This window comes from Coregonus lavaretus (assembly GCF_964263955.1).
Source record: "Coregonus lavaretus genome assembly, chromosome: 6".
Lineage (NCBI taxonomy): Eukaryota > Metazoa > Chordata > Actinopteri > Salmoniformes > Salmonidae > Coregonus > Coregonus lavaretus.
The window spans coordinates 39,902,168-39,923,519 of NC_139993.1; the positions used below are offsets into that span (position 1 = coordinate 39,902,168).

At 41.7% G+C, this 21,352-nt stretch overlaps 1 protein-coding gene across 2 annotated transcripts in view; it reads left to right on the forward strand.

Moving 5' to 3' along the window:
* Positions 1-5,477: 5,477 nt before the first annotated feature.
* The window catches only part of LOC311130584 (ephrin type-B receptor 1-like), a gene marked incomplete at its 3' end in the record, with an annotated part of 197,843 nt that continues 181,968 nt past the window's right edge, over positions 5,478-21,352 (forward strand). For both annotated transcript variants that reach the window (XM_084163356.1, XM_084163357.1), the window contains exon 1: positions 5,478-7,938. In XM_084163356.1, the coding sequence (XP_084019482.1) occupies positions 7,881-7,938 (58 nt within the window). In that variant the 5' untranslated portion in view covers positions 5,478-7,880. The remainder of the gene's footprint in view (positions 7,939-21,352) is intronic.

Genomic DNA, 21,352 nt, shown 5'->3' on the forward strand with positions numbered 1-21,352 from the left:
GTCATATGGTCAGATGAAACCAAAATATAACTTTTTGGTAAAAACTCAAAGAATGCTGAGTTGCATCCAAAGAACACCATACCTACTGTGAAGCATGGGGGTGGAAACATCATGCTTTGGGGCTGTTTTTCTGCAAAGGGACCAGGACGACTGATCCGTGTAAAGGAAAGAATGAATGGGGCCATGTATCGTGAGATTTTGAGTGAAAACCTCCTTCCATCAGCAAGGGCATTGAAGATGAAACGTGGCTGGGTCTTTCAGCATGACAATGATCCCAAACACACCGCCCGGGCAACGCAGGAGTGGCTTCGTAAGAAGCATTTCAAGGTCCTGGAGTGGCCTAGCCAGTCTCCAGATCTCAACCCCATGGAAAATCTTTGGAGGGAGTTGAAAGTCCGTGTTGCCCAGCGACAGCCCCAAAACATCACTGCTCTAGAGGAGATCTGCATGGAGGAATGGGCCAAAATACCAGCAACAGTGTGTGAAAACCTTGTGAAGACTTACAGAAAACGTTTGACCTGTGTCATTGCCAACAAAGGGTTTATAACAAAGTATTGAGAAACTTTTGTTATTGACCAAATACTTATTTTCCACCATAATTTGCAAATAAATTCATAAAAAATCCTACAATGTGATTTTCTGGAAAGAAAATTCTCATTTTGTCTGTCATAGTTGACGTGTACCTATGATGAAAATTACAGGCCTCTCTCATCTTTTTAAGTGGGAGAACTTGCACAATTGGTGGCTGACTAAATACTTTTTTTCCCCACTGTAAGTGAATACCTGAAGCTGGTCCCTGAGAAATCCATTGACATGGACAAGATGGCGGAGGTGACAGAGCTCTATGACCAGTACCTGAAATATGAGCTGATTGACCATTTTGTGAGGATGACCAACAAGAGATGTATGGGGTCAGTGGCCATGAAACAGTGGCTGTGTGGGGCAGCTTTCCACCTGCGTCTCTCCTACAAGACTGCGTTCACCAGCCTGGTCAAGCTCTATACAGCCTAAGTTAGCAAAAATATCCAGGAGACACCACCAGTGCCAGGAGCCGACAGTATGCTAGGGCTCCTGGTCATTGAGCCCTACACAGAGTTCACACACAGAGTTCAACACAGTCTCTGTGAGTCCAAGGTCATTGGAGATGCTCTGCTGACTCTGATCATTGCTGCTCAGGACATTGAAGACAGCAAAGACTTATTTCTGCTGTCTGAATGTGACTTTTATAAACTGATCGACCAACGGGAAGGTTTTAAATTGCAGAAAATAATATGAGAGTGAAACTACAGTTGAAGTCGGAAGTTTAATACACTTAGGTTGGAGTCATTAAAGCTCGTTTTTCAAAATGATGTCATGGCTTTAGAAGCTTCTGATAGGCTAATTGACATCATTTGAGTCAATTGGAGGTGTACCTGAAGATGTATTTCAAGGCCTACCTTCAAACTCAGTGCCTCTTTGCTTGACATCATGGGAAAATCAAAAGAAATCAGTCAAGACCTCAGAAAAATAATTGTATATTTCCAAATGCCTGAAGGTACCACGTTCATCTGTACAAACAATAGTACGCAAGTATAAACACCATGGGACCATGCAGCCGTCATACCGCTCAGGAAGGAGACGCATTCTGTCTCTTAGAGATGAACGTACTTTGGTGCGAAAAGTGCAAATCAAACCCAGAACAACAGCAAAGGACCTTGTGAAGTTGCTGGAGGAAACAGGTACAAAAGTATCTATATCCACAGTAAAACGAGACCTATATCGACATAACCTGAAAAGCCGCTCAGCAAGGAAGAAGCCACTGGTCCAAAACCGCCATAAAAAAGACAGACTACGGTTTGCAACTGCACATGGGGACAAAGATCGTACTTTTTTGAGAAATGTCCTCTGGTCTGATGAAACAAAAATAGAACTGTTTGGCCATAATGACCATTGTTATGTTTGGAGGAAAAAGGGGATACTTGCAAGCCGAAGAACACCATCCCAACCGTGAAGCACGGGGTGGCATCATCATGCTGTGGGGGTGCTTTGCTGCAGGAGGGACTGGTGCACTTCACAAAATAGATGGCATCATGAGGAAGGAAAATTATGTGGATATATTGAAGCAACATCTCAAGACATCAGTCAGGAAGTTAAAGCTTGGTCGCAAATGGGTCTTCCAAATGGACAATGACCCCAAGAAATGCTTCCAAAGTTGTGGCAAAATGGCTTAAGGACAACAAAGTCAAGGTATTGGAGTGGCCATCACAAAGCCCTGACCTCAATCCTATAGAAAATGTGTGGGCAGAACTGAAAAAGCGTGTGCGAGCAAGGAGGCCTACAAACCTGACTCAGTTACACCAGCTCTGTCAGGAGGAATGGGCCAAAATTCACCCAACTTATTGTGGGAAGCTTGTGGAAGGCTACCCGAAACGTTTGACCCAAGTTAAACCATTTAAAGGCAATGCTACCAAATACTAATTGAGTGTATGTAAACTTCTGACCCACAGGGAATGTGATGAAAGAAATAAAAGCTGAAATAAATAATTCTCTCTACTATTATTCTGACATTTCACATTCTTAAAATAAAGTGGTGATCCTAACTGACCTAAGACAGGGAATTTTTACTAGGATTAAATGTCAGGAATTGTGAAAAACTGAGTTTAAATGTATTTGGCTAAGGTGTATGTAAACTTCCGACTTCAACTGTAAGTATGTCAGTGAAATCCATGTTAGTTGTATTTTGATTTCAAACAAGTCAATGCATTACACATGGATTTTTGTAACACATGCGAACACAAACACAGGATATTGTGTCAATAATAGTCTATCATGATTGTAATTAATGTTAGCTGCAATCTGGAAAGGAATGGAGGAAAAGTTCCTTTAAAAGGTGTAGTGGTAGTCTCAAAGGTGATGGTAATATTGCATCATTTGATATGGTAATTTTTGTATTTTAGAATGGCTAGATAAAGAGTGCATTAACAAGGCACTGAGTCTGTGTCAACAACAATGCATGTACTGTTTGTGTCTGCTCTAAAGTCTGCATCAGTCAATGACCTGTTTTTTCATTGGCTGAAAGATTTGCAAACCTTTTCCATTGGATGATGATAATGATAGTTTTTTGCAAGTGGTGTCCTACATTCCGCTGTTTGGTTATTAGATGTTTGTCCTAGCTGGGACAATGTCCTTCAGACTCAGCCCATCATGTTTTTAAATACATAGGTAGTATTTGACAAAGTCTTAGGAAAGAGGAGCGCGTGAGACAGACACCGCAGCCCAAACATGGGTAACAAAGCTTGCAGTCCATCTTCAGAAACCATTAACTGTCTGTTTGATGTAGCCAGCCATGCAGGCATCATTCCAGACATCTCACTGGACAGAACCCTCAACAAATTCCTATCCCTGAACTCGTCTGCTGCTCTGGAACATCAATATGCAGCCATCCAGCAGAATATGTCGGCTGAGCAACTAACATCATTTAACCAGGACCTGAGGTCTGCATTTGGAGGGAGCACCAAGGTGAGCCTGGGAGGTCTGGGGATTGTGGCGCTGGCGCTGTCACTACTCTTTGAGGTCTTGGCTCACCAGATCCAAGGACAAAGGTCGTACATGGATCCCATACAGAGGATTTTTGGAGCGGATCACTCCTCAGAAATCGGCCCTATCATCAGTGAGTACATAAAGCAAGTTCCTAGTATAGCCAATGATAAGAAGAGGATGGCAGAGCTCCTGGAATATTACGACCGGAAGCTTAAACATGAGCTTGAGGACTTCTATGAGAGGTTGGTAATAGAGAGAAGCATGAACTCTGCTGGCGTGAAACAGTGGCTGAATGGGGCAGCTTTCCACATGCACATGCGGATCCATAGGTTTCGTCTAACTGCCTCACCAGAAGGTGCTGTAGATGTGCTGAGCCAGTACTATCAACTCCGTGTCCCTGGCTTGATAAAGACTTATACAGAGTTTCTACAGAGAAATATCCAGGAGACCCCCCCGTTGGCAAAATCCAACAGCATGCCAGGGCTCCTGGTCATTGAGCCCTACAGGAACGTCACACACAGAGTTCAACACCGTCCCTGTGAGTCCAAGGTCATTGGAGATGCTCTGCTGACCCGGATCATTGCTGCTCAGGACATTGAGCAGGGTAAATACTTCTTTCTGCAGACTGAAAGTGAATTTGATGATCTGATCAAGCAACGGGGAGATTTTGAGCTGAAGATATGAAAGACTGAAAGAATATTCATCTGCTTAATGCATAGTGGTAGAAATAATGATGTACAATGAGTATACAAAACATTAGGAACACCTTCCTAATATTGAGTTGCACCCCTTTTGCCCTCAGAACAGCCTCAATTCATCTGGGCATGGACAAGGTGTCAAAAGCGTTCCACAGGGATGCTGGCCAATGTTGACTCCAATGCTTCCCACAGATGTGTCAAGTTGGCTTAATGACCTTTGGGTGGTGGACCATTCTTGATACATACAGGAAACTGTTGAGGGTGAAAAACCCAGCAACATTGCAGTTCTTGTCACACTCAAACCGGTGCGCCTGGCACCTACTACCACACCCTGTTCAAATGCACTTCAATCTTTTGTCTTGCCCATTCACCCTCTGAATGGCACACACACAATCCATGTCTCAATTGTCTCAAGGCTTAAAAATCATTATTTAACCTGTCTCCTCCCCTTCATCTACACTGATTGAAGTGGATTTAACAGGTGACATCAATAAGGGATCATAGCTTTCACCTGGTCAGTCTGTCATAGAAAGAGCAGCTGTTCCTAATGTTTTGTGCACTCAGTGTATACGCTTATAGTTGGCTTATGGCCTGTAATTAATGTATACTCATGTTATAAACATAAAGGATAATTTAATTACCAAAGAATAAAGTAACATAAACATTTAGATAAACCAGCATTCATAATGTTCTCTAGTGATAAAAAAATAAATAACAGAATAGAGCTAAGCACAGGCAAAATCCTAGAGGAAAATCTGAATTCACCTTTCAGCAGGACAATAACCTAAAACACAAGGCCAAATCTACACTGGAGTTGCTTATCAAGAAGACAGTGAATGTTCCTGAGTGGTCGAGTTACCGTTTTGACTTACATCTGCTTGAAATTTATGGCAAGACTTGAAAATGGTTGTCTAGCAATGATCAACAACCAATTTGAAAGAATTTTGAAAAGAATAATTTGCAAATATTGTACTATCCAGGTGTGCAAAGCTCTTAGAGACTCACAGCTGTAATCGCTGCCAAAGGTGATTATAACATATATTGACTCAGATATTTCTCTATTTAATTGTCAATACATTTGCAAACATTTCTACAAACATGTTTTCACTTTGTCATTATGGGGTATTGTGTGTAGATGGGTGAGAAAAATAAATCAATTTAATCGATTTTAAATTCAGGCTGTAACACAACAAAATGTGGAAAAAGTCAAGGGGAATTAATACTTTCTGAAGGCACTGTACAGAGCTTCTGTCCCTGTGCCTCCTTTATCCTTGGTTAGCCACATTGGTTAGCTCCTGCTCAGCCCAGTCAAAGCTCTTCTCTGTCCTGGCACCCCAATGATGTAACCAGCTTCCCCCTGAGGTAGGGTTTCAGATGTTTTCAGAAGATGGGCAGGGACTCTCCCATCTTCTGAAAACATCTGAAACCCTACCTCTTCAAATAGTATCTTAAATAATCCCACAGCACCCCCTCATAAATTGCCTTTTGTGAAATTACACTCACACTTGACCCCCCCCCCCCCCTCTTCTTGCACTGACTTTGCTGATAGCTACTTTGTTGAGAAAAAATGTACTTACTATGACTGAGATATGTGGTTGTCCCACCTAACTATCTTAAGATGAACGCACTAACTGAAAGTCGCTCTGGGTAAGAGCGTCTGCTAAATAACTAAAATGTAAATGTAAATGTTGGGCTGACAGCTATATAAAGTGTGTGTGTGTGCGTGTACAGGGGTGTGGTAAGTACATGCGTGTGTATTTCTGTTTAGGGGGTGCATCCCTGTGTGTTTACATGTAGCTTTGTTTAGGACTGGGCGTATAAATGTTTTTCATTTCTGCCATCCAAAGATGTCTGCGCGGCAGGTCAGCCAGCTCCAGAGAGTCGGCACAGGGCTGTAATTGAAAGTAGAGCAGGTGAGCGGAGCTGCTGTATTGATGAGTGTATCAGGCTCCGTCAGCAGGCCCTGTGTCCACCACGCGTCCCTGGGGAGGGGAGGATGAGCTGTGAGTCTGCCATCTGTTGGAGCAGGCGCCTCACTATGGGGAGGCAGGGAGGCATGGGGTGGGTGGTGCAGGCAGTCTGCAAATATATAAATGTACATGTATTAGCTGCAGATCTGGCCACCAATTAAGGTAGAAATGTAATGGGAGCATGTGTGAGGAGTGCTAATGAAGACAAGTGGGCAAACTAATATAGCAACACGTGTGTGTGTGAGAGAGACAGATCTAGAGTGTGTGTGGAGGGGAGAGGGGGAGGGTTTCGCTACCTAGTGCCAGTAGTACAGCTCTTCAGTGCCACACAGTGGGGTGTGAGGGGGCAGAGCAGCGACTGTTGGCACACACCCTGCCTATATTATTGTGTGTCCTGTCTGTCTGGGGCCTTCTTGGGCTGCTGAGTCTCAGGCTCTTGACTTCTCCACCCTCATTTAGGCAGACCGTAATATTAGTATTTCATTAGTGAGGGTAGCAAAGTTATTGTATATTCCATGTAATGGGAGATATAATTTTGTACATAAGATGTACATGGGAACTAAGTGGAGCCACAATTGAATATAAAATTGTGAATACACATTATGTAAACATTAAATGCAACACTAGTAGCCTATGCATTTAGACACAATTTCTTCATACTACCCAAATTACTATTACAACATCTGAAATGTACTACATTTTACCAAAAACATATTACCATATTAATTTAATTTGATTCTAGAACACAGCAGCAAGTACAGTGAATGAAGTGCAACACAATGAATATTCATACTGACAACAAACGACTTTCAAGGTGTTAGTATAGAGGACATCAATCCAAACCATTTCATAGGCTTACAGTGTGTCACTTCAATGCACATGTTTAAAATTCTTATGCAGTGCCATGATGACACAGTAATGGTCTCAGTTGTTGGAATAGACTGTTAAATCTGCCATAGGCTCCTGCAGAACATAAACCATTCATAAATCTACGAGTCTACTTAATCAACTAGGTGGTCTATCATAAATGATGGCAGATATACGTTTTTTGATTCTTTCGTTGACCTGCATGTGATGGGTTTAATTCCCAGCAAATAGAGATATTACAGGTGACAATTCAGTATATCACCATGGGATATGGAAATAGCTTTCGTGACTATGTATAGCCATAAAACACCATGGACTGCTTAGATTTATGGAATAGCGTGAGAAATAAATGGTAAAATGCAATCACATTATTGCCGTAGTGAAATTCATCTGATAAGAAACCCCTATCAGGTGAAGCTGTGCATGCAGTGCTTTATCTGGACCACTAGTCGTTGCTCTTTCCCTGCAGCAGAGCGGATGGCAAAGCAGGGGGCTTTTCAGTAGTTTAAAAATGTTGGTAGGATTCTGAGCGGGTGCTCTGTTGCGATTGGTTTGAGATCCGCTTTCCGTGATTGGCCACGAGGTGTTAAAGGGGAGTGAGAAGTGCTGTTGAGGGAAGGGGGGCCAAGGTCTATCTCTCATCCCGATTCACTTATCACGTCCATGCCTCATCCTCCAAGTAACCTACTAGGTTTTCAAACATTGCGTACAGTACGGTTTGAAATGTGATTCAACATACGCACTGCTGGAATACTATTCTGTGGCAGCTGAAGGATTTGTGTTTACACCTTTTTAAAAGGCAGAGGAAAGGCAGACCACCTTTGCCATGCCAGTGGATTTGTTAGCGATTTTATGCGTGATTACTACGGTTTACGCAGTGGAAGGTAAATTATTTGAGTTTCTCTCTTTTTAGCTGTGATATTCTATTGCTATGTCTGCGCATTTTAACGCAATGTGGTGCATTAACATTGTTATTGTAAGCGCATGGATGTATTCGTTTCTAAAGGTATGGAAAGCTATTAGGATCTTGGATGGGAACTTTGGAACTGGTTCCGTGGCGCCTCTGATTGATTCAGGCAGAGGTACCCAGGGTCGAGGGTGGGTGTACCACTGCTACTAGACGATGGTGGATGTGTAGTTTTGGGTCACGTATTCCCATCAATCATATACCTTCAATAATTAGACTACAAGATGAGCACTGAATCAATGTATTATTGATTCATATTATAGATCGTCGTTGCTTTATGACGCGTTCATGTCATGTAGAAACTTGGGACCTCCGAGTTAAAAGGAACTTAAGTTATTTGTGTAGAGCTTCCTATTGGTTGATTCTGATACCTCTCAAGTGGGGGGTACTCGGAGCCGACTCTTTCGCCTAGGTTAGCAAGTCCGACATTTCTGAGATTCCGACATGACCTAAACGCTGCATTAGGTTAATTGCTTAAATTAATAGATATTCCACTGGACAATTAAATGCTAATTCAACTACACATAGGCCTAGTGCCCCAATTATTTACACCAATATTATTTGATAGGACATTACCTCCAAAAAATATAGGCTAGTGGAGATGAGGGGAGCCTGCGACACCCAGTCCCCGGCACCCTGGTGTATACAGTCAGTCAGTGCGCCACATAATATTTATTTCAGGTCATGTTTTAGATATCAGGTGACAGACAATGAACCTATACTAATTTATTTTTCCATATCCTCCTAAACCTCCATAAATTATGACTTAATTGAATCTCTTTTTACTTGATGTGAAGCTGTCCATCTCTCTCCTAAATGTTGTCTATTCGAAATAATATGAGAGAAGTTCTGTATGGAGGTTTGTTCCTCTCATGTCCATTATTCTCTCCGGTTTTCAACTAAATAATTGAAAGGTGGATTTTGTCTGTATGGATCTTTTTGAATAGGCTACTCGGACAGAATCCACAGGTTGACTGGTCTCACGAGGTGTATTGATATCATATACCCAGACGCGCTGCATAACGCGTCCTCTGCTATGGATGCGGTGAATAGACTAGCCAAAGTGCGTCAGTGGTGCGCCCAATGACAGTCCGTTAATCAAATGCCCTTGTTTCATGTTTTCTTACTGAGGTTTCTTCTCATGATGAGAAAAAAAACCCTGTATCAAATATTTAATATTTGATTTGACCAGCTTGTTGGTGATGATGAGATACAATATTTCAGGGCAGGTACCAAGGTTTTGGAAAGGCAAAATGGTTACCTATTAAACCTGTACTTGGTATTATAATAATAATAATAATACATGGTATTTAAAGCGCCTTTCAAGAAACCCAAGGACAGTGTACAGCAAAAGAGTAAAAAACAAAACAAGGATAAAACAATAAAAATAAATGAAGCTACAAACCCCCATAGTATGTGGACTAGGGTAGACTGGTCATTTAGTGAGGACCTGGCTAATCAAATCAAATTTTATTCGCCACATGCTTCGTAAACAACAGGTGTAGACCAACAGTGAAATGTTTACTTATGGGCCCTTCCCAACAATGCAGAGAGAAAGAAAATAGATAAATAATAGAAAAGTAAAACACGTAATAATAAAAGTAATAATAAATACACAATGTGTAACGATAACTTTCCTCTATACACAGGGTACTCGTAACGACTCGATGTGCAGGGGTACGAGGTAGTTGAGGTAGATATGTACATATAACTAGGACTAAAAGGACAGATAATAAACAGTAGCAGCAGCGTATGTGATGAGTCAAAAAAGCACTAGAAGATAAAGCAGATTGCATTCTTCATTTCACTTGTTATATTATGAATTTTACCATAGTTCCCCAGAACAGTTGAGCCAGTCACGCGTTTGTTTGTAAATAGCACCACGGGAGAAAGCGGGAGCTGGTGAGTCCATAAAGTTCTATATATATCGGCGAGACTCTGCGCACATGAGGTGATGAAGTTACACTTGTATGCAATTCACTACTAAATGTTTTCCATCAGATATGTTATAATAGCTTTCTGCCAGAAGTGAAAGAGCTCTGGATGAGATATCTCAACAGTTGCCATTATTTCCCTGTTAGCGTCTTTTTCTTCTCCCCGCTGCGCCATGTACACATGCTGCTCTTCCTTCTGAAAAGCATGCATCACAACTCAATTGCACAATTTCTCTCTTTCACTTTCGATTGTAAATGTCCACACTCACAAAAAATGACATTCTGTAGATACTAGCTATGCTTGTATTTATGAGTCTTTGCAATTAGTTTGTTAGTTTCCGCTAGTTAGTATTTAGCTAACAGCGTCTATGTTATTTCACTATCAGTTTGTGCAAATTTTGTTAGCAGTCTGGTAATAGAGGCTCAATGGGATTTTCTTTCTTTTTTAGCGCCCCCCTGTGTGCTATGCCGGTAATACCATAAATCGCGTAATGAGAGAAGAACCATATGACGATTTGAAAATCTGGATACCACCCAAGCCTAGTGTTGGTGTGTTTGGACCAGTGGCAGTCGGTGCCGTTACATTTTTTTAAATGAACATGGCCTTATTTCTATTACAGCATATTGGATGACTGACGTTCATATTCCATTCACTCAGCTCAATGTAACATCGATAGGTTTAGGCTACCACATGATACTCACATTTTCCCTGTACCCGTCATGGTTGCTACAACCTAGCCTATGAATGAAAGTTTACAATGTAGGTGCACAGGTCGAGATAATTTTTAGTAATCAAGGTGACACATTCAATACCGCCTTGCACACTCTTGCCTGCATCTAGCTGATCTAGGATGTAATCATTAGTCCAACAGTTGCAAACGAGAGTTTCTATTGAACAAATTCAGGTATGTATCCCCGTTTCGTTCCATTTAAGACATTTTTTCAACAGAATCGTCGCAATTAATACATCCCTGATCACACGCAAACAGTTCACTTTCATACCAGACACATACAAACAGCTTGTTGTATATATAATTCCTTCTAGCATTTATCTACGCGCTCTCCTCCTCTCACCTTTTCCCTTCGCTTGTAGACTTCAGTGCACAACACATCAGCTGTCTGTAACCAGGCGAACAAACCTTTCCAAGCCAAACCTTCATATCATGGCCGCTAACCGCTACACACAGTCTACATCGTTGTCATGTCATAGTCAACATAGTTAGTAGAACTAATGCGTTAGTAAACCCGCTACAGTGTAGTCAGCAGCAATCAGTTTAGCAGTTACGCTGGATGCAATAAATTAATCAAACCAAAAGCTTACCTTGACTCGGAGGAGTTCCAGTGTTGGATAGCCATAGCCAGCTAGCTAACATAGCATCCCTCTGTTTGAGCCAGGTGTTTGAGTAGGCTAAACTAGCTAACTGAATTTGTCACTAGCTAAGAAAAAATATATACTAAGAAATATCTCTCTCTCTCTCTTACTTCTCCTTACTTTTGAAATAAATTAATTAGTTTAAACGGTTCAACGATTGTCTTTCTTTGAGTCAACTGGATCCTTTCACAGCATTATAAGGCTGCGTTGAGACAATGACTTATCAATGACCCAAGCCCTGCTCAGCTAATCCCTACCATTGTGACGCGGAGTTGTCATAATGCTTCAGCAAATGTACATTACACCAGGGGCGTCGGTAGACACAATATAAGTAACCTAATTTATGTCCCTCTAACTGCCCTGAATGCCTCTGCTGATCCTACAGCTATTGTATGCCGTAATCATGTGCCTAAGAACCAGAATTATACTGTTAGCACTGAGCCGATGTGCCCTAGGAGGAAGTCCACTGTGTGCAGCTCACCCTGTACTAACATAAAGAACATTAGCACATCTACTGCTGCTAAGCTTCCCAGTAAAGCAATAAAAACAAGTAAGCATCCCAGAAGAAAAGTGCTCAAAATAGCCTACATTAACATATGTAGCTTAAGAAACAAGGTTCATGAAATCAATAATTTGCTAGTAACAGATTACGTTCATATTCTCTGAAACTCACTTAGATAATACATTTGATGATACAGTGGTAGCAATACAAGGTTATAACATTTACAGAAATATAGAAATGCCAATGGTGGAGGTGTTGCTGTTTTATATTCAGAACCACATTCCTGTGAAGATTAGAGTGGATCTCATGTTAAATACTGTTGAAGTAATATGGCTACAGGTTCATCTGCCTCACCTATAGCCCATTCTGGTGGGAAGCTGCTATAGACCACCAAGTGCTAACAGTCAGTATCTGGATAACGTGTGAAATGCTTGATAATGTATGTGATATCAATAGAGAGGTATACTTTCTGGGTGATTTTAAATATTGACTGGCTTTCATCAGGCTGCCCGCTCAAGAGAAAGCTTCAAACTGTAACCAGTGCCTGCAACCTAGTTCAGGTTATCAGTCAACCTACCACGGTAGTTAGAAACAGTACAGGAATGAAATCCTCAACATGTATTGATCATATCTTTACTAATGCTGCAGAGATTTGTTTGAAAGCAGTATCCAAATCCATTGGATGTAGTGATCGCAATATAGTAGCCATATCTTGGAAAACCAAAGTTCCAAAGGCTGGGCCTAATATTGTGTATAAGAGGTCATACAATACGTTTTGTAGTGATTCCTATGTTGTTGATGTAAAGAATATATGTTGGTCCGTGGTGTGTAATGAGAAGCAAACAGACACTGCACATGACACATTTATGAAATTGCTTATTCCAGTTACTAATAAGCATGCACCCTGTAAAAACTGTTAAATCCCCGTGGATTGATGAAGAATTGAAAAATTGTATGGTTGAGAGGGATGAGGCAAAAGGAATGGCAAATAAGTCTGGCTGCACAACCGATTAGCAAACGTATTGCAAATTGAGAAATCATGTGACTAAACTGAATAAAAAGAAGAATGAACTACACTATGAAACAAAGATAAATGACAAAGAATGATAGTAAAAAGCTTTGGAGCACCTTAAATGAAATTCATTGAATCAGATGGCTCATTCATTACATAACCAACTGATATTGCCAACTACTTTAATGATTTTTTCATTGGCAAGATTAGCAAACTTAGACATGACATGCCAGCAACAATTGCTGACACTACACATCCAAGTATATCTGACCAAACTATGAGTATATCTGACCAAAAGTGAGTGTGGAAGAGGTGAAAAAATTATTGTTGTCTATCAACAATGACAAGCCACCGGGGTCTGACAACTTGGATGGAAAATTACTGTGGATAATAGCGGATGATATTGCCACTCCTATTTGCCATATTTTCAATTTAAGCCTACTAGAATGTGTGTGCCCCCAGGCAAAGAGGGAAGCAAAAATCATTCCGCTATCTTAGAATAGTAAAGCCCCCTTTACCAACCCTTAGTAAACTATTGTAAAAAATGATGTTTTACCAGATACAATGCTATTTTACAGTAAACCAATTGACAACAAACTTTCAGCATGCTTATAGAGGACATTCAACAAGCACAGCACTTACACAAATGACTGATGATTGGCTGAGAGAAATTGATGATACAAATATTGTGGGGGCTGTTTTGTTAGACTTCAGTGCGGCTTTTGACATTATCGATCATAGTCTGCTGCTGGAAAAACGTATGTGTTATGGTTTTACTCCCCCTGATATATTGTGGATACAGAGTTACCTGTCTAACAGAACACAGAGGGTGTTCTTTAATGGAAGCCGCTCCAACATAATCCAGGTAGAATCAGAAATTCCCCAGGGTAGCTGTCTAGGCCCATTACTTTTTTCAATCTTTACTAATGACATGCCACTGGCTTTGAGTAAAGCCAGAGTGTCTATGTATGCGGATGACTCAACACTATACATGTCAGATACTACAGCGACTGAAATGACTGCAACACTTAACAAAGAGTTGCAGTTAGTTTCAGAGTGGGTGGCAAGGAATAAGTTAGTCCTAAATATTTCTAAAACTAAAACCATTGTATTTGGGACAAATCATTCACTAAACCCTAAACCCCAACTAAATCTTGTAATAAATAATGTGGAAATTGAGCAAGTTGAGGTGACTAAACTGCTTGGAGTAACCCTGGATTGTAGATAGTCATGGTCAAAACATATTGATACAACAGTAGCTAAGATGGGGAGAAGTATGTCCATAATAAAACGCTGCTCTACCTTCTTAACAGCACTATCAACAAGGCAGGGCCTACAGGCCCTAGTTTTGTCGCACCTGGACTACTGTTCAGTCGTGTGGTCAGGTGCCACAAAAAAGGACTTAGGAAAATTGCAATTGGCTCAGAACAGGGCAGCACGGCTGTCCCTTGGCTGTACACAGAGAGCTAATATTAATAATATGCATGTCAATCTCTCCTGGCTCAAAGTGGAGAGATTGACTTCATCACTACTTGTATTTATGAGAGGTATTGACATGTTGAATGCTCCGAGCTGTCTGTTTGAACTACTGGCGCACTGCTTGGACACCCATGTATACCCCACAAGACATGCCACCAGAGGTCTCTTCACAGTCCCCAAGTCCAGAACAGACTATGGGAGGCGCATAGTACTACATAGAGCCATGACTACATGGAACTCTATTCCACATCAAGTAACTGATGCAAGTAGTAAAATTAGATTTAAAAAACAGATTAAAAAAACACCTTATGGAACAGCGGGGACTGTGAAGCAACACAAACATAGGCACAGACACATGCCTACACACACACGATAACATACGCACTATACACACACATACACATGGATTTTGTACTGTAGATATGTGGTAGTGGTGGAGTAGGGGCCTGAGGGCACACAGTAAATTGTGAAATCTATGAATGTATTGTAATGTTTTTAAAATTGTATGAACTGCCTTAATTTTGCTGGACCCCAGGAAGAGTAACTGCTGCCTTGGCAGCAGCTAATGGGGATCCATAATAAATACAAATACAAACTACTCACCACATTCTATGCACTGTAGTGCTAGCTAGCTGTAGCTTATGCTTTCAGTACTAGATTCATTCTCTGATCCTTTGATTGGGTGGAAAACATGTCAGTTCATGCTGCAAGAGCTCTGATAGGTTGGAGGAAGTCTATGGAAGAGGGTGAGAACCATTAGCCTCCTAGGTTTTGTGTTAAAGTCAATGTACCCATAGGAGGACAGAAGCTAGACCATCGCGCTACCCTACAGAGTGCTGCTGAGGCTACTGTAGACCTTCATTGCAAAACAGTGTGTTTTAGTACATTATTTGGTGACATTAATATATTTAGGATAGTTTTATCTAAAAAGGATAACTTTTTTAATGTTTCACTATTTAGATTTTTATTAAATTCACTGAGGAGGATTGTCCTCCCCTTCCTCCTCTGTGGAGCCTCCACTGGTTTGGACCATGATAGTGATGTCGACACAGAGGAGCTTGAAGCTCTCGACCTGCTCCACTACAGCCCCGTCGATGTGGAGGGGGGCGTGCTTGGCCCTCCGTATCCTGCAGTCCACGATCAGCTCCTTTGTCTTGCTCAGGTTGAGGGAGAGGTTGTTGTCCTGACACCACACTGCCAGGTCTCTGACCTCCTCCCTAAAGGCCAGCGGTTCCCAAACTAGGGGTCCCAAACTTGGGGTCGTCTGATATGAAAATAGGGTCGCGGGAGAATTTCCAAAATCCTGGAGAAAAATATATATACAAAAAAAATATATATACTAATATTGTCTTTGTATCTCAATCATGGATAACCTTAAAAATCTAAAAAAATATATATAATAATAATTTATACTATTGCTAGCAATCAAGAGGAAACTGACTGAACGACTCAAAAACTCCCCAGCTTATGCTCTCCAAATGGATGTTAGCTGTGAGGGCCGAGATGTCCATGCATTTACTTTTGTTCGCTATACATGTCAGGGGATGCTGTTCACGAGGACATATTGTTCCTTCTCACGATTCCCGAGCTTGAAACGGCACAGGGGATGTTCAGTGTGTTGTGTGGCTATATTGACGAATAACAGATTCCATGGGATCGAATCGTGGGGTTTTGCACAGATGGGGCTCCATCTGTGGCGGGACGGCGGGCAGGCCTCTGCACTCTAGTTATGAATGTGTCTCCCTCTGCCATATGGACACATTGTATGATACACCGAGAGCAACTGGCGGCAAAGGAGCTAAGCACAGAACTCAGAGATATACTGCAGCGGGTAATTTTGATTGAAAACTACATCAAACCACATCCACTGCGCACACCTGTTCGCAAAACTATGTGGAGATATGGAATCAGAGCATGACAATGTTCTATGTCACACCGAGGCCTGGTGGTTTTCGAGGGGGAGTGTTGGAAATATTTTTCGCATGGAGAGAGGAATTGTTGTCATTCACAATGGATGTAAAAAAAAACAGACTTGGTTGACTTTGTGTAATGAAAAGAAAATGTCTCCTTGCATATGTAACAGATACATTTTGGAAACTGAACGAACTGAACGCAAGCATGCAGGGGAAATACAAAAACATTGTGACCAAATCAGTGGATTCAGAGGAAAGAATTCTTATTGTAGAGAGTGTCTTTCAAAAGCGAACCATGCCCCCTTCCCTTGGCTGTGCATCAGTAAGTGTCCCACACAAGTGATGACTGCTTACCTCCAACGCTTGGAAGAGCACTTTGGGACCTACTTCCCAATCCATTTGACTGTGATCCTGGCTCAGTTGATATGCCGGTAAGTGAAATCGAACACCTACGGAGGAGTTTTGGTTCCTGACTCAAAGGGAATACCTGCCGTCTCCCTCTGGGCATTAATGCCGCGTTCAAAACAACTGGGAACTTGGAACTGGGAAATCTCAGACTTCTGACTTCAGTGCGTTCAAGACAACTGGGATTTATGAAGCCGGTGATTGATGTGATAAACTCCTCAATGCCATCAGATGAATTCCGGAACATATTCCAGTCTGTGCTAGCTAAACAGTCCTGTAGCTTAGCATCCGCTTCATCCATGAGCCAGCCACGATAGAGGACTGCTTAGCTCGCCTATTAGTGGCCAGGCCCTATGAATGAGTTGACCCATGTTTAGGCAGGCATTGTCAAGAAATATCCACAGCTATCCATAAACAATAATAATAATAAAAATAATATGCCATTTAGCAGACGCTTTTATCCAAAGCGACTTACAGTCATGCGTGCATACATTTTTTTTGTGTATGGGTGGTCCCGGGGATCGAACCCACTACCTTGGCGTTACAAGCGCCGTGCTCTACCAGCTGAGCTACAGGGGACCACGCTTTGGCCCATGCCAAATCAGTAAATTGCCTTGGCCTTATTAATGAGCTGGCCCATGCTTTGGCCTTGCCCAACATTGGGTATGGTGTGGCCAATCCTTCAGAAGGACTTCCTCTAACCCAGCCTCTCAGTGCCCTAATTGAAAGTAGGGTCTGTTGCAGGTAAATTGCTGCCTAATGAACTGGGCGATTAAGTCATTAAACGAGGCTCTGTTTATGGGAAACAACTTTATAGTGATGATTAGAGGCCAGAGCATTCCTCTCACAACCTTACAACAGCCGGAGTGCTGCTCTCTGCTTCACTTCATTCTCTCCTTACCATACAATTAGGTATTCATTTCTCTTCTCTCTCCCTGTCTGCTCTTCCTTCATTCTCTCTGCACAGCTAATTGTGTGAATATTTCAACTGTCCTCTGAATTCAGACCGAGACCAAAAACCCAAACATTCAAGTGCTCTGATCTAATCAGCAGTGTGTTTTAATGAGTATTCTCCTTGTCATCTTTCTTCATTTCTCTTTTCATATTTTTCTCTACTCATCCCCCCCTCCTTTTCCCTTTCATTGTATCCACATATTTCTCCCACTAACTGTCCATTTCTATTGTCCTAATTTTCCCATTTTCTCTCATGGTCCCTCTATCACCCTGCGTTTTAATGAGCTCGCATGTAAGTTGTTCATTATTACCAAAATTATTAAATAAATTGACGATATCCCCTAGCCTGTTAATGCAGCCTCTAACTCCCAGGCCTAGCCTTATCTTGACTCTCTCTGAAAAACTCTAACCCTTCACCCAAGCCTGAGAAGATGGATAGGGGGGGGGCGAGAGGATTAGGTAGAAAAATAATTGTGGTGTCGGCTGTTGGAAAAGGGATAGAGAGGAGAGAATGAAAGAGGGAGAGAGGTAGTGAGGGATGTGGAGTATGTAAGTTACTGAGTGAATGGTAGTGGCTATGGTGGCGGTGCTAGGGTGGCATTTGGGGCCCCTCACTTCCTCCCCTAATGAAAGAGGACCCATAGGCCTGGTTGCCATTGGAAAGAGTGGGGTTAGCATAAGGGTAAATGGGCCTCATGTCCGTACAAAGAATCATTGTTATGTCTGCGTGGACCTGCTCCAGGGCCTGTTTCCTCTCTCTCTCTGCCTGTTTCCTCTCTCTCTCTCTCTCTCTCTCTCGCTCTCATATTCAATTAATATTAAACTCAATTAATATTCAATATGCTTTATTGACATGGAGGACAAGGTCAATGTTGCCAAAGCGAAGTGATACACATAAAAAATATGAAAACAATAGGAATAGTAGATATGATGCTCATGGAAAAAAATATACACTATATATACAAAAGTATGTGGACACCCCTTCAAATTAGTGGATTTAGCTATTTCAGCCACACCCGTTGCTGACAGGTGTATAACATTTATCACACAGCCATGCGATCTCCATAGACAAACATTGGCAGTAGAATGGCCTTACTGAAGAGCTCAGTGACATTCAACGTGGCACCGTCATAGGATGCCACCTTTCCAACAAGTCAGTTCGTCAAATTTCTGCCCTGCTAGAGCTACCCCGGTCAACTGTAAGTGCTGTTATTGTGAAGTGGAAACGTCCAGGAGCAACAACGGCTCAGCCGCAAAGTGGTAGGCCACACAAGCTCACAGAACAGGACTGCCGAGTGCTGAAGCACCTAGTGTGTACAAATCGTCTGTCCTCGGTTGCAACACTCACTACAGAGTTCCAAACTGCCTCTGGAAGCAATGTCCGCGGAATAACTGTTCGTCGGGAGTTTCATGAAATGGGTTTTCATGGCCGAGCAGCCGCACACAAGCCTTAGATCACAATATGCAATGCTGAGCGTCGGGTGGAGTGGTGTTAAGCTCTCCGCCATTGGACTCTGGAGCAGTGGAAACGTGTTCTCTGCAGTGATTAATCACGCTTCACCACCTGGCAGTCCGACGGATGAATCTGGGTTTGGCGGATGCCAGGAGAACGCTCCCTGCCCCAATGCATAGTGCAAACTGTAAAGTTTGGTGGGGGAGGAATAATGGTCTGGGGCTGTTTGTCATGGTTCGGGCTAGGCCCCTTAGTTCCAGTAAAGGGAAATTGTAACGCTACAGCATACAATGACATTCTAGATGATTCTGTGCTTCCAACTTTGTGGCAACAGTTTGGGAAGGCCCTTTCCTGTTTCAGCATAACAATGCCCCCTTGCACAAAGCGAGGTCCATACAGAAATGGTTTGTCGATATCGGTGTGGAAGAACTTGACTGGCCTGCGCAGAGCCCTGACCTCAACCCCATCGAACACCTTTGGGATGAATTGGAACGCCGACTGCGAGCCAGGCCTAATCGCCCAACATCAGTGGCCGACCTCACTAATGCTCTTGTGGCTGAATGGAAGCAAGTCCCCGCAGCAATTTTCAACATCTAGTGGAAAGCCTTCCCAGAAGAGTGGAGGCTGTTATAGCAGCAAAGGGGGCACCAACTCCATATTAATGCCCATGATTTTGGAATGCGATGTTTGACGAGCAGGTGTCTACATACTTTTGGTCATGTAGTGTATATAACAAATAAATATACAATTCAGAAATGTAATAATGGTCAAATTTTGGAAGATCATAATTTTTGTTTTGCTAATGCTCACGGTCAGTGCCCAGTTTTTGCAGTAGGCATCTAACACTGACAGGCTATGCTGTAACCCTTGTTCTGTTGGAGACAACAAGACCGGGTCATCTGCATAGAGAAGGAGCTTTGTTTCTTTGTTGTCTAGGAGAAGCCCAGGAGCTGTATATTGCTCCAACTGTTTTGCAAATTCATCAATATAGATATTAAACAATGTTGGGCTCAGATTTGCTGCCCTGGGTGATCCCTTGCCCCTGTCAGATTATTATTTTTTTTAAACAAATTTTAACACAACATATTTTTTCATTGTTAATAACGTCATAGGTTTTTCTCCAATTCCACTTTGGATGAGTTTCAGGAAGAGTCCTTTATGCCAGATTGAAGTAAAAAAAGCAGGCAAATATTTTACCCTTGGTGGATTGATAAACATGTTTTTTGATAAGGGTGTAGATGTAGGAGTTCAGGAGGCCAAAAAAAAAAAGGGTGTAGATGTAGAAGTTCAGGAGCAAAAAAAAAAAAAAAAGTATATATATATATATATATATATATATATATAATATAATTATTGTAAAATTAACTGTGTCCATAAGGTGTAGATAGTAAGTATAGACTGGAAGTAGAGGCCTGGGCATTGTTGTTCACTAATTTACTCCAAGTAGGGAAAGGATGGCGGGGTTGAAAAGTAATAAAGGGGAGTATATATATAAAAAACATGGGGGATTGGAAGTGATGCAGACAATTACATTGATAGAAGATACAATCTATCTGCAATATTAAGCTGATCCATCCCCCCCCCCAAAAAAAGGGTGTAGATGTGGTCAGATGTTTCGGTAGGAAGCCAATTTGACCTGCACTTTTCACCATATTCATCATTTCCAGCACCACCCCAACATCAATGTATGTGAAAATTGCGCGTTTCTATGTTTTGAAGTAAAAAAGATAGAGGAAGATAAGTGTTTCCAATGACATCATCAGTGTGCATTGTGTGATTTTAACCAATTATGACTAGGAATTGCCTCCTAATTGCCAACTAATTGTCTACTAATTGATTGATGATGTCATTGGAAATATTATCTTCCTCTATCTTTTTCACTACAAAACATAGAAATGCGCCATTTTCACACATGTTGATGTTGGGGTGGTGCTGGAGAGGATGAATATGAAAATTTGTAAACACTGTTTTTGTTGAGGAAAGTCTGTATTCTCGTATTTATTATGCTGCAGAAAACCTTCCCTAGATTATTGGTTACGCAGATACCGTGATAATTATTAGGGTCATATTTGTCTTTTGAATATGGACGTTATTATGCCTTTATTCCATATTTCTGGAAAGTATCCCACATTCAGCACCAGATTGAAGTGCTTGAGTATGGCTTTCTACAGCTTAGGCCTGTTTTTCTTCAGCATGACATTGCAGATACTGTCTGGCCCACAGGCTTTACCACACTTGAAGGCTTTGATTTTCTCTTTCATCTCTGTTATTGTGATGGTTATCTAATGGGTTTTGTTGGTCTTTAAT